Source organism: Carassius auratus, unplaced genomic scaffold (assembly GCF_003368295.1).
Source record: "Carassius auratus strain Wakin unplaced genomic scaffold, ASM336829v1 scaf_tig00045554, whole genome shotgun sequence".
Taxonomy (NCBI): Eukaryota; Metazoa; Chordata; class Actinopteri; order Cypriniformes; family Cyprinidae; genus Carassius; species Carassius auratus.
Genome location: NW_020526911.1, coordinates 24950 through 38630, shown reverse-complemented (window position 1 = coordinate 38630; position 13681 = coordinate 24950). Strand labels below are relative to the sequence as shown.

Below are 13681 nucleotides of genomic sequence, written 5' to 3'. Positions count from 1 at the left end.
ATAAATTTGGATAAAAATCTCATCCGTTTCTGTTTCTTGGGAATATTCCAGGTGAGTTTTGTCTTAAAAGTTAACGATGTAGGCCTAGTGCACACTACACAGCATAATTTACCTATAAAGCATTGCTTTGGAGCTCATTTACCAAAAGTATCACAAATCCATGTTATCATCCATAACTTGCAATTTATTCGTTTTATTTTAGAGTTTTTATTGAATTAATGTAACAATTATTAGTTTATTGAAGTAAAAACAAACCTTTTAAGTAAATAATTGTGTAATAAAAATTCACATAAAAAAAAAAAAGCCTAATGCCTATTTGTGAAAATTTCATAATCTGCATCATCAAAAGTGTATATTGTTTTATACAGTTGATCATTTACTGTGTGGGGTCAAACTAACCTCCCCAAGTGCATGAGTGTGACTTGCATGAACTATCCCTTTAATTCCTAAACTGAAAATTCTCTCATCCTTTACTCACCCTTATGTTGTTCCAAACCTGGATGAGCTCCTTACCTTCATGCTGATAACGGAACAGCTGATGGTAGACACAGACTTCCATAGTAAGAAAAACTACTTGGTTACCAGCATTCTTCACAATATCTTATTTTGTGTTCAACAGAAGAAAGGAACTCATTCAGGTTTGGAACAACATGTTTTGGATGATCTATCCCTTAAATTCTAAGTCAGTCATGGAATTGTGGGGTTATAATTATAAATGTATGCTGTTTTCGGGGTACTTTTTTCTCAACACTATTTGCTTACAAAATATTACATTTATATTAAAAAGTCACTTTAATGAAGACCTAAATGAAACTTGGTGTTTATGGATATTGATGATCTAGATACTAAAAAAAGTACACTCCCAATTGCAGGTTGAATAACTTTAATGCAAACCTTTGTTTATATTTATTTATTTAATTGCAGGATGAATTGGATGAAACTGCATGTGTGTGGGATGTGCATGTAATAAGACCAGCAAAAAACGACAGAGTGCCGAGCGGTAGACCCAATGTCATGTACTTATTCCCAGAGCTCTACAGAACAGAGAACTACATGTCACCAGCGGACCCAGGAGACCTACAGCTGTGCAAGACACAGCTCATCACGTGTTCATCACACATTCATCTATACCTTGTGACAGTGATGTCTATGACATTTGTAATTCTGTTATGACTGAGGCAAACTTTGAGCTTCCAAAGGACTCCTATCAAGCAATGGACTTATACTTGCATCCAAGGAATGCAATACTGACTTTATTGTAACCTGTGCTCAGACTGAAAATAAATAGAGGGGTTGGTGGCATTTTTATTTACAGGATATCCGATGCCCAAATGCTATTGCTAAAGAAGTACTATGATGTTACAATATACATTTCAAAAGGTTTGTATAGCAGTTTAAAGGTGCACTTTGTATGCATTATGTAAATATTTAGGCAACAGTTTTCAGAAAAGTAATTGTCTCTAAAATACTCTAAGGGTTAGTTCACCCAAATGTTAAAATTCTGTCATTAATGACTCACCCTCATGTCGTTCCAAACCCGTGAGACCTCCGTTCATCTGACGCTGCTGAAGTGTTTTCTTTGTTATTGGGCACACCGGAAAACACGTCAGCAGTGTCATACAGTCACAGCAGTCGCACTCACAACAGACCCGGAATAGAATACAATGTTGAATAAAGTCATAGTTTTTGCTATTTTTGGACCAAAATGTATTTTCGATGCTTCAACAAATTCTAACTGACCCTCTGATGTCACATGGACTACTTTGATGATGTTTTTCTTACCTTTCTGGACATGGACAGTAGACTGTACACACAGCTTCAATGGAGGGACTGAGAGCTCTCGGACTAAATCTAAAATATCTTAAACTGTGTCACAAAAATAAACAGAGGTCTCACGGGTTTGGAACGACATGAGGGTGAGTTATTATTAATGAGAGAATTGTAATATTTGGGTGGACTAACCCTTTAATTGAGTATATGTTATTACATGTATTTGTTTAGGCAGGGTCCTTTCTATTAGTCTTATTAAATAATTAAAATTTTTATTTATTTACCATTGTGTTTTTTCAAATTCAGACTTGTTCTTCTGTGGAGCACAAATGTTTAGCAGAATGTGCATTGAGCAGTTATCAGCATCCTCTGTCAACATTTTTCATACAATTGTTGTCAATGTTTTCTCAGGTTGCTCTTGTGAACGATTACTTTAGACTTGTATGCAGAATTTTTTTTTCCTCCCTTGATATAATTTAATAAGCATCAAATGCACTGAATACATAAAGATGTTAACACAGTTGGGGCCATTTTATTGATTATTATACTTAAAAACAGACAATGTATTGCTGACATCTAACAATGTTTACAAACATGTTTTCTCCTTTATAAAAATGAAGCCACCCAATTTCCAGTCGTCTGGTCTCTTTAGACGCATGTTTGTTGCCGATACCTGAAAGTTTGCTTAATAAACCGTCGTCATTTGCTGATGTACTGCCTCTTTTTTGGATCTTGTCTCTTAATCTCTGCAGTGCAGTGGACTTGGTGGTTTCACATGCAGCGAGTCTTTGATGGCAAAATGCTCTAACTGCAAGACGATTCACATATGTAACAATATATTTTCCAAGTTTGTCTTCGGTCATAGTTGCAATAACACTTATGTAAAAGGAAATGTCAGCTATAAATACATTGGCAAAGAAAGCATGCATATTAATTATAGCCTAACTGTAACAATTTACCTTATCCTTTTTTTTTACTCAATTGAATCTTGAGAAATATCTTGTGACCTCAAAAAAATCAACAAAATCTTCTATGTTGAGATCTTTTTTTTTTTAAATTCTGTACTAAACACTCTCACCCTCACATTAAAAATTATGCTAAATCAAAATGCATAAAACGGAAATTGTGACGGCTAGTGAAACCCGTAGGTTTCTCGTGCTCACGCAAAAGTTTCTCGCGCACACGCGAATGTTTCTCGCGCGCACGCCATAGTTTCTCGTGCGAACGCGAAAGTCTGTGTTTTTATTTTTTTGCAAAGGTCCCTTTAGGGGCTCCGTACACTCAGCTATTACTGAACTGAAGTAAAAAAAAAAAAAAAAAAAAAAATCACAATGCTTCAATGTTGAAAGACACAAAAGGAGACAATCCCTTCAGGTTTTTAGACAAACGCATTTATCACACGATCCTCAACAGGGGTGACAATTTTTCATACTGCAGTGCATGACGGGAGTTTTTACTAAGGTTTTACCCAGCATGCAACATTTTGTTGATTGTCACCACTGTTGAGAGTCATATGCTGGTTCTTGATGTCTGTGTGTGTCTACAGAGTATAGCTTTTCAAATTTTGTATGCACTCAGTAGATTTAAAATTCACTTTAATTTTTTTTCCATAGTGTAGTTTTACTGGGATGATTATGCTAAACTTAAATAGAGCTAATGTTAATTTGATTGTAATCTGACCACATATCACATACAGATTAATTTCTTCTCTCTGCTTTACAGCACCTCATGCAATGCTACATAAAGAGATCTAACATGACAGTCAAGAGCCCCACTAAAGCAAACACTGATCTCCATTATGGTTGCATCACTTTAACCAATAAAACATCAACATCTGATCCTCTGTAATTCTCAAGAACAGCAGGTGTTCATCATTAATGCACAATCATCATTTAATTAGTCACTTAATTGTCTCATTAACTTTAACCCTTTGAGGACTTGGGATATGACTTGAAGACTTGCTTGTGACTTGAAAGTCCCAACTCTGGTAAAAGCTGAATGTCAGTCAACAATCCAAAGAAGACTATCTCATGATGTCCAAATCAACATGAGTTATAAGCAGAAAAAGAATAAGATCATCTGTCACTACAAGGTTCGACTCAGCAATGCATACATGTTTGCTGCGAAAACAATGTTGAAATTGTTTTGAATCAAATTTGTTTGAATTAGTAAAAGGATCAAGAGACTACCTAAAGCAAACCCTGACCACAATTATGGTGACATAGTGTTTTTTTTTTTTTTCTTTTACTTTTTTTTCAGTTGAAGGCTGTGGCTAAATTCAGTTGTAGTTCTTGTGTATCTCTTTACTTCAGTGATGTTGATTGTTAACAGCAGAAGTTCATCACTAATGTACAATCATCATTTAATTAGTCACTTAATTATCTCATTAACTTTAACCCTTTGAGGACTTGGATATGACTTGAAGACTTGCTTGTGACTTGAAAGTCCCACCTCTGCTGTCTATTAAATGCCACTCCAATTATAAGCAGGTGATGGAGATTTTAGCGGTGATCACGGAAGCAGCTTTACTGATTAGATGCGCATGATCATATCGTTAGATATATCGCCCAGCCCTACAGTGGATGGAGTTTATTTTTACAGAGCATCGACGGAGTTGTGCAAGTGTTTTTGTTTGTTCCCTGCATTTCGAAGATGTTTGTTTTACAAACAAGGCCCAGTTTGACGACAGATTTGCACATCGTTTATTTCTTAAGGATAATGCAGTCTCAACGAAAAAGGGTCATGCACCTCTCATCAGTAAAGACGCTCCTGTAATTAGAAGTATATCTCCAGCACGTGTGTTCAGATCAGGGTTGCCAGGTTTTCACAACAAATCCTGCCCAGTTGCTTCTCAAAACTACTACAACTGACTTCAGACACAGACTTAGATGAAATCAACTGAAATAAAATACATGAAATCTCTCAAGATCTGATTAAACAACCCCACAAACAGCATCACCAGCTCCACTTATTAATAACCAGACTGACTTTATTTCTGTCAGACGTCTATAGAAGATCTTATTGAGAATTAACTAAGGTTTAGATGTTGATTTATTGTTTCATTTGAAGTAACCATGTTAGAGATCAGTGTTTGCTTTAGTTGGGCTCTTGACCCTTGGTTTCTGTTTTAATTTTTTCTCTGGCTGTTATAACCGTGTGTTTCTAAAACTATTTGTTGTAACTCAATAGCCCAGAAGAAACGCCATCAGGTGTTAAGCTGTACCTAGGTGTAGGTTGTTATGCTTTATATAGGTGATGATAATTATTCATTATTATACGCAATTATTGATCCGTACGGAGTCCAATCTCTGATGAAATAGATGTGTAATTAGTAGAAGTGGTTCTAGTAGAAATGACACTAAGAGTCAGTGATTCTGTGATAATCAGTTAATATACAAGTGACTTTCGAAACATTTTGTACACATTAATTTTTCTTCTATGCCAGTAGTTGGTCAAACACAGACATTAATAATCAGAATATGAACCTCTACAATGGTAACGAAAAAAACATGCTGCAATGCATTCTGGGTACTATTGTAGTACAAAACTCATCCATGGCTCCCAGCATGCTCTGCAGCATTTTTTTTTAATGGTCACCATTGTTGAGGTTCATATTCTGATTATTGATGTCTTTGTGTGACTGTTTGACACCGTAGAAGACCACACTGTTTGAAAAGTCATTCAGATTAACTGATTATCACAGAACTACTTTCTCTTAGGATCTCTGGTATGATAATTAATCAAATTACACAACACCTATTTCATCAGAGATCAGACTCTGTACAGTTCAATAATTGATGATTATCATCACCAATACAAAGTATAACAACCTACACCTAGGTACAGATTAACACCTGATGGGATTCCTTCTGGGCTATTGGTTTACAACAAATGTGTTTTAGAAACACACGGTTATAACAGCCAGTAGAAAGACTAAGACAGAAGTCAAGGGTCAAGAGCCCAACTAAAGCAAACACTGATCTCTAACATGGTTACCTCAAATGAAACAATAAATCAACATCTAAACCTTAGTTCATTCTCAATACGATCTTCTGTAAGAGTTATAAAACAAACAAGATTCTGTTATTTAAAGTTTATGTGATTGGTTTTCATCAAAGTTATGAAAAAAATATAAATGGGAATTTGTCATGTAATAAAATTACATAAATCTTAAAGGAACCGTATGTAGGATTGTGGCCTAAACTGGTACTGCAGTCACTATAAAAATACTGCAGAGCGGTGTATCCCCTCCCCCTCCCCCCTGACTCGAGGTTGCCAGATAAGCTGCAGGATTCAGCAGAAACGTAGGCTGCTTCATCGAGCTTCCAATGGCAGGTGACGAACAGACGTACAAAGTAAGTTTTTCTGTTTTCTGTTAATTATGTTTATGCTTCATGAGAGATATTTTGATAAGTAATTATGTATTTAAAAATTTTACTAATTGTCATTAGTTAAATATAATCGTAAAGATGTATGCTCGTATGTGACTGTATAATCGTAATGATGTATCCTCGTATGTGACTGTATAATCGTAAAGATTTATGCTCGTATGTGACAGTATAATCGTAAAGATTTATGCTCATATGTGACAGTACAATCGTAAAGATGTATTCTCGTATGTGACAGACAGAATGGTAACTGTTAGTCTAACTTGTAACGTTATTTATCTGTCATTAATGTAAATACAAGCACAAGCCTGTCACTGTGTAACCAATATCAAAGATACAGCTATTCAATTAGCTGATGATATAAGTGAAAGTGGCCAGCTGTATTTTTTTTTTACTTACCCTGCAGCACGTCCATAACGCTAAAATATGTGATGTGAAGGATTACATGACATTCTATTATTTATGGCTGTAGAACTTGCATGAAAAACAAGTAGGCTACAAAACGTTCCAAATGGCCCAAATTTTTCACATCATAGGCTACACTGTGCTTTTCATTAGTGTTATGAACATTAGAAAAAGTAATTTTTCCTTGGAATTGTACCTACTGTAGTGCTTCCAAACCATCACTAATATAGTACATAGCCTAAAAGGTAGAGAATGTTTATTTTGAGTTAGCACTTGTACTGCTCTCACTTGTTGCAGCCTGATTTAGACCCCAGTTATGAGGTGCCCGCTGTCCTAAGTGAGGCTGATGAGAGCTGGGAAGGCGAGAGGAGGCGCAGACAAAGGAAAAGAAGAGCAAAAGGGAGAGGGACAAGAGTAGAGCGTGCAGGTCTTGGTCCAGGAGACAAAGAGCAGAGAGAAGGAGAGAATTTAGAGGGAGGAGATGGACCAGGTGACAGAGGCCAGAGAGGTGGAAGAGGAGAGAATTTAGAGGGAGGAGATGGACCAGGTGACAGAGGCCAGAGAGGTGGAAGAGGTCAGAGAGGTGGAAGAGGAGATAATGCAGGTCCAAGTACTGGAGTTGGCAACAGAGGAAGGAAAGGGAAAGGAGGCAGAGATGCAGAGGAAGAGAACAGAGTTCAGATGATCCAAATTGACCGAAGGGTCCGGACAGAGGTTTGTTTCCAGAATATGCTACACAATTGATAGACTCTAGTAAAATTATGGCTTGTGATAAGTAGTCACCATTTGAATCAATGTTAGCATCTTTGTTATTTTTAATCAAATGTAAACAACACATTTTCTATTATGGTTTGTTTACTTAGGCACTCATTCAGGGCATGAGTGAAGTGAGGCTACGAGCACTAGCAACCCAGGTCTTCTCCCGGAATCCTGGATTAGTTTTTGATGCACTTCCTCCATTGGACAGCAAAACCCCACCTAACGCTGCTCTTCCATGGTGCACCTGTGGGAACTGCAGGGAAATGGCCACAGATGCTGAAAGGAAATGCTGTGGCCAGGGGCCTGACTACTGCATCAGCAAATTGGCACATTTTGATCTGTATTGTCTGGAAGATGGTTATTTGCGTATTCACAGAGATTACAGAAATTATATGTTGGTGGTAGCTGAAGTTATAGAGCCAGGAGATGATAACAGACAATTTAGGTATGCTGCTTATCGTCAATACATCTTTTGGCAGCATGGGTCACTGGGTCTGGGTAACCGTCGTGTTATTCCCAGCTGCTGTATATGGAAAATAAGGGACAAATACCCTGACCCCCAAGGCCAGTACACTGGCTTTGTACCCACCATTTGATACCATTCTAACGTGAACAGTTATATTCAAGTTATTTATTGTTGTATATATGGTTTTACAAATTGTTTTTTGATTTGTTCTGTTTTTTGGTTTGTTTGTTTGTAAAGAGCGTTCCTCATTTTTTCAATAAAAAAAGTTTATTTATAATAACAATACTATGCTTTTTACAATGTAGAGAAACAGTATATAAAATGGTATAATGATAAATGTTACACAGTATAAATAGAAAACTAGACTCAGCTGCTCTGTACTGTTTAAACTTTTAGTCTGAAATTGTTGATAAGCAGCTTGTGACACAAAAGTTTACATGGCCATGAAGATGGTCAGGGTTGTGAGGCTCTGGAAACTGGGCTTCACAGGTCTTTAGTCTGGAATGTTGACACTGAGGAGAGGAAATTACAACCTGAAGTTAGTTTATTTCAAACTTGGAAGTGTTATGCATGACATCTGACTTGGTGTGTGGCATGTAGCCCAAGGTGCAAAATAAATAAATTTGCATTCAACCTACCAAGACCTCTCCTGACTTGGGTGTGCAGGAGTTCCTCAATGGTTGGTGCCGGCACAGGGGGAAGTGGGCCGTACCTTCTGGGGTCATCAGGTCGTAGTGTCCTCCGTCTGGGCATCCCCTTACCAGCTAATCTCTTTTGAAGGATCATAGCTTGCAGTTCTGGGATGTAGCCATACGTCTTGGATGTCTTCTGAGTGTATAGCATATACCTGCGAGCATTCTTCTTGTACAGCCTCCTGTACCTGTATTAAAAGCAAAAAGGGGAGGGAAGAAGACATTTACATTCCAAGGGACATTTTTTGTAGTGTTCTTCTGTAGTGTTAGATGAAAATTCTATCATCACATACTCACTCACCCTCATGGTGTATATGTTGATATAATTTTCATTTTTCGGTGGAGTATCCCTTACATGGTGTTGTAATCTGGTATAAAACAATAGCATGTAGATGTGAGCAAGTCACTTACTGTTTGCTTCCATCAGATTTACACAACTCTGGGCGGTCCTTGTGGTAATTATAGTCTATCGCTGCAAGGAGCATCCTGGCCTCAAAGACAGGAGGGCTAAATGCTGTGCGCTTGCTAGCGTACATTAAAATATGGTTCTGGAAGGACTCCAGATCAGCAGTGGACCTGTGGGGTGTGTGTGAGAAGAGACATTTAGTGGGATTTTGAAAATATCTTTCTATCTACAGTATGTGTATATAGTCAAAATATTACCTAAAATTGAGATATTTGTGGACCTCATTAAGCCACCGCTTGTTTCTAACGATGCTCTTCAGGGCCTCATGTGCCATGGAGCCTCGCTCAAGCCACTGTTGAGTTCCACCAGATTCTAAGTCTGCATGCTGGCAGCTTCCCAGGACCCACCTGTGTTCATTTGTCACATGATGTAGGAGACCAAGCCACAGCTCCTAGAAATAATATAGAAATATAATGTACAGAAAAAAAAGCATGCATATTGTACATAATTCATTATTAATGATGATTCTGCTTGTAAGTACTATAATCTAAGTGGGTCACATTATTTACCACAATGACATGTCTGGTTAGCTACTGAATCAACAAATATCCAACATCAACGAACCATCCTAACTTATTCTCTTTACCAGCAAGGTATGTCTAATAAGTCTGCATGTTCGTTTTGCATATTATTTTTAGATGACAACTATTTTTCAAACCATATCAACTTACAAGGAACTCTTGGTAAGAATCTGCTGTTTTGCAGCACCACCAAAAGTGGTTGACAATGTCTTTTAGCCAACTGCTCAAACTGGACTGACCCTTGACCTGTGAAGCCTGGGATAGACATAACAGTTATCATGATTACACCGCTCAAATTAGGGTAGATTGCCATGCAGAAAATGAAGCCATAGTAATGACAGCTGAAGTTACAGCATGGATCCTTTTTGCCAAATTCTTGGCCCCATGCCACATATCCAAGCTGTGCTGCAGCCCAAGGTCTTTGTACTTTCCTTTGTCTTATTTGAAAAAATAATATGTATAATTAGTACAGTAATGGTCCCCCCACCCCTCCAAAAAAGTTGTTGTAATTCTACAAGTAACGCAAAATTTCAGTGGCAACTTACTCATTAGTGCGGAGATCTGGACATGGGCATCAGTGCAGACCTCTACTAGTTTCACTTCATTCAAAAGAGTGTCGACTGTCCGCACAAATGCCTCTCTCTCCATGATCACAGAATTTCGCCCAGTCTCCCTTTTGTCCACAGTGATGACAGAGATGATTTCCCTGGATTCGTTCTCCATGGCAGTGTATGTACAGTACTGGGCGCAATGTCCAGGACTGTCCATTCTTCCATCCGCTATTCAATTTGTAAACAAGAATCAATGATTAACACAGAACATAAAATTTACATCTTAACATACTGTAGCATAAATTAATAAAAAATGTACATTACCTACTATTACCACATCTCTGTCTTATAGCCGATTTATTGCCTCAGCTCTCCTCTCCTCCCAAAACTCCTTCACAGTGTCTACACTGTATGTGTCCTGAATTGTGAAAAATGAACTACGGTCCACCATCCCCATGTTCATAAACTGGAACAGAAGCGAGACTTTGGAGTAGTTGCTTCCGGAGAGTAGTATGTTGCTTGCCAACATAAAGTCCCCTGCTAGCATCCCGTACCTCAAAGTTGGCTGTGAGCTCCATCTCCATACAGTGTGGCCAACAAGGCAGGTCTGACAATAAATGGGACACAACTTAGGCTATTTAGCATTATCAAATACAAACAGAATTGCTTCCACTAAGTGGAAACTACAACTCAGGAAGCTTGATTGAGTTTCACAAAACCACTGTCAACGTATTGACATTGCCTCCAACACCAATCTACACTTATTTGCAATGTAGTATGATTACAACACATACCCATTCCATGATGCTTGCAGTACCCCTGCGTGTAATGGAAACTTCAAATGGAGGGCGACACTGACACTCCATTTTACTGACGTCACATGTGTATGGGCACTTTTGGACCGGAAGCACAAGTAATGTTGCAAGCTGCCTCAAACAGTCCTCATAAGTGATGGAGGCCCGTTTCCCGATTAGGTCATCTTCAGTCATGACCTCCAGTGTATCAGGAAAGCCAGGTTGTTGAAGTGTAGGTAAGGTGACTGATGGAGGCTCTACATCCGGGATGTCATGTACTGTCTCACTGGCATCTATCACAGGCAGATTATCAATGCATGGTGGTGCCTGCAATGCTCCACCCAACCTAAAGACATGAAAGATATATACTGTATTTATCATTTACAGATAGATATCCAATCAGATGAATAAAATAAAAATGGCAAATACAAAGACGGGGTTATCTTTGAGATACTACAGGGACCAGAAAATATCAAAAAATCTTACATCTTTTATTTTTATGTTTACATATTTCATTGAATCAATGTTCGATAATGTATTGTGAATAATCTTAGAGGATCCAATGTTAACATACCGAATACAAATACGAGGGACATAGTCCTCATCTTCACTGTCATCTGCTTCAATCTCCTCATTACTAACACCTTCACTGTCCCCCCAATCAATTCTGGCAAATGTGATAGAAAATTATATTTGTTAATACAAAGCAGAACATCTTGTTACTCAATGTACAGTAAAACCCAGTGGAACTTACACACTGTTCATTAGATCATTTATCTCCTGCTCATTCATGACCTGGGTTTCAGCATCCTGGATGCTCATGTTCTGTAGACTAAAAACAAAAACAATACAGAGGTCACAAAGATTTTTTTTTTTAAGTACATTTTTACTTACAAAACATTTCTTATCATTTGGCATATTAGGAAGCCTGAGAGGCTTTATCTACCTTTCCTCCAGAACCTCAGAGGCATCCATGGTGCGCTCATCATCTTCCAGTCTTTCCTCAATAGGCGACAGGTCCTCTCTGTAAATGGTGTAGCTGTTTAAGACCCAAATTGTTTCAAAATATGCAATGAAAATAAAAAAAAGAAATAAAAGTGGTACTGACTACTGACCGATTTGAAAGTGTTTCAGATGATGCACATACGATACTGGAAAGTGATGGTGCAGTCAGGTGGTGCTTCTTCAAGTTTCTCTTACTGGGTGTTGAGGTGCTGGGGCCATAATAGCTGAAGAGATAAGCGTTTTTGATTTGCTTTCTTTTTTTAACATATAAATACAATTACAATAAAAAAAATTTGAGAAAAAAAAAGATAATAGTAAAACAAAACAAAAAACATATAAACAACAAAATAAAAATTCCTTTTTTTTCAATAAGAAAAAAAAATCGATTTACAAGTACTAAAGTTTTTGTAATAAGTACGCTAACAAATAACCAAAACATTTTCCACAGCAATTGTAATGCGGGCCAAATTCAATATCACCAATGGCTATCACAGGGATGTTTTCAGTTCCATCAGAAAATATTGTTATAGTAACTAAATTACATTAGCAATGGTCATAAAGGTCAACTTTCAGCATGTGTAACTTAGTCCATGATATACGTGAAGAAGAAATGACGAATCATTTTTACTGAGGTAACATTAGGCTACTGTCTCAATTACGTTTCAAATTGCCATAATGGGCGTGCTAATGTTGTTTTCCTCAGCTTCTCAGCATAATGACAGAAAAACGGGCTACTGTAATGCATTGCTTAGCATACGTCCATGTGAGCTAACGTTATTTTACTTTGCAAAAACATGCCTAACTTTGTTCGACTGTCATTAATATATCAAATGTCCATCGACATCAAGTACAAGCTAGCCAAGCATAGATGAATCTTACCTGTCCAGGAGAAAATTAGCAACGTTGGCGTCTGTGTTCAAATTCTTCTCCGTTTTCAGCCGTCTCCATCGTTCAAAAGCATCTCCAATACAAATTCTGGTTTTATTTCGGACTTTGTCACGACGAATTTCAGAATTATAACAAGGTCTTTTTGATTTAGTAACAGACATTTTTATCCGACTGGAATTAGAGTAAGTTACAGCAAAGCTGGCAACACGGATCCCGAAACACTACTGACTTCGTGATTGGTAGATAGGAGGAGGGAGGCGCGTCAGGCCAAAACACAAAATGACAACAACAACATCAGTTGAGGGCTGCAAGTCCACTTTTTAAATGACAATATCCTGGCCGGACTACTGTTGTCAGTGATATACGTATATGAAATGAACATGTTTTCTTAATGTCTAGTGACACATCAGGGCCATTTTATGATTAATTAAAATAGATTTCTTACATACAGCTCCTTTAAATTTGGGGTGAAATATTTCTGTGAATGTAGCCCAATCCCGCTTCCAGAAGGTTCCCCGATAAAACATTGCTTCCCGGGGTTAAAATATAAGTTTTTTAGCAGGTTTGCCTTGGTAAAATTCGCATTTTAGGGGCTAAATATCACGTTATTAGGGCCCGAGCACTGCAGTGCGAGGACCCTATTGGAATTGCTCCGTTTATTAGGGCCCGAGCACCGATGGTGCGAGGACCCTCTTGGAATTGCTCCGTTTATTATTAGGGCCCGAGCACCGATGGTGTGAGGACCCTCTTGGAATTGCTCCGTTTATTCCTATTAGGGCTCAAGCCCAAAGGGCGAGAGGCCTATTGTTTTCCTTAGGATTATTAGGGCTCAAGCCCAAAGGGCGAGAGGCCTATTGTTTTCCTTAGGATTATTTTTTATTAGGGCTCAAGCCCAAAGGGCGAGAGGCCTATTGTTTTCCTTAGGATTATTTTTAGGGCTCAAGCCCGAAGGGGCGAAGAGCCCTACTGTTCCCCT

The 13681-nt window shown here is 38.0% G+C and overlaps 3 protein-coding genes across 4 annotated transcripts; 1 reads left to right on the top strand and 2 right to left on the bottom strand.

Annotated features, from left to right (window-relative positions):
• Positions 1-1910: 1910 nt before the first annotated feature.
• Positions 1911-7935, top strand: LOC113087937 (P2X purinoceptor 7-like). The gene is made up of 3 exons (XM_026255670.1): positions 1911-1916; positions 6861-7277; positions 7427-7935. Exons 1-3 carry the CDS (start codon positions 1911-1913, stop codon positions 7916-7918), a joined length of 915 nt encoding a protein of 304 aa, XP_026111455.1. The 3' UTR covers positions 7919-7935.
• A 101-nt stretch (positions 7936-8036) lies between these two features.
• On the bottom strand, positions 8037-10425 carry LOC113087935 (uncharacterized). Of its 2 annotated transcripts, none has more exons than XM_026255669.1 (6): positions 10343-10425; positions 10013-10246; positions 9819-9904; positions 9618-9722; positions 8427-8613; positions 8037-8300 (listed from the first exon to the last, which is right to left on the bottom strand). In XM_026255669.1, the coding sequence occupies exons 2-6, from the start codon at positions 10233-10235 to the stop codon at positions 8272-8274; spliced, it is 630 nt and encodes a 209-aa protein (XP_026111454.1). In that variant the 5' UTR covers positions 10236-10246; positions 10343-10425; the 3' UTR covers positions 8037-8271. The 2 variants fall into 2 exon arrangements, with proteins under 2 accessions (XP_026111454.1, XP_026111453.1); XM_026255668.1 differs by lacking the exons at positions 8037-8300; positions 8427-8613 and adding exons at positions 8625-8848; positions 9144-9337.
• On the bottom strand, positions 10365-12874 carry LOC113087934 (uncharacterized). Its single transcript, XM_026255667.1, has 7 exons — positions 12697-12874; positions 11928-12041; positions 11759-11851; positions 11567-11644; positions 11387-11479; positions 10813-11158; positions 10365-10625 (listed from the first exon to the last, which is right to left on the bottom strand). Exons 1-7 carry the CDS (start codon positions 12864-12866, stop codon positions 10365-10367), a joined length of 1155 nt encoding a protein of 384 aa, XP_026111452.1. The 5' UTR covers positions 12867-12874.
• Between the last annotated feature and the right edge of the window lie 807 nt (positions 12875-13681).

Bases quoted from the DNA above. Each gene is read 5' to 3' on its own strand.
- LOC113087937 (XM_026255670.1), top strand. The intron at 7,278-7,426 runs GTTTGTTTCCAG...TTGTTTACTTAG, and splicing joins ACCGAAGGGTCCGGACAGAG to GCACTCATTCAGGGCATGAG.
- LOC113087935 (XM_026255668.1), bottom strand. From the start codon at position 10,235: ATGGACAGTCCTGGACATTGCGCCCAGTACTGTACATACACTGCCATG. The intron at 9,905-10,012 runs GTAAGTTGCCAC...TTTTCAAATAAG, and splicing joins CCAGATCTCCGCACTAATGA to ACAAAGGAAAGTACAAAGAC. The intron at 8,849-9,143 runs GTAATATTTTGA...GTTTTATACCAG, and splicing joins CACAAATATCTCAATTTTAG to ATTACAACACCATGTAAGGG.
- LOC113087934 (XM_026255667.1), bottom strand. From the start codon at position 12,866: ATGTCTGTTACTAAATCAAAAAGACCTTGTTATAATTCTGAAATTCGT. The intron at 12,042-12,696 runs GTAAGATTCATC...TTATCTCTTCAG, and splicing joins GCTAATTTTCTCCTGGACAG to CTATTATGGCCCCAGCACCT. The intron at 11,159-11,386 runs GTATGTTAACAT...TCATGTCTTTAG, and splicing joins GTCCCTCGTATTTGTATTCG to GTTGGGTGGAGCATTGCAGG.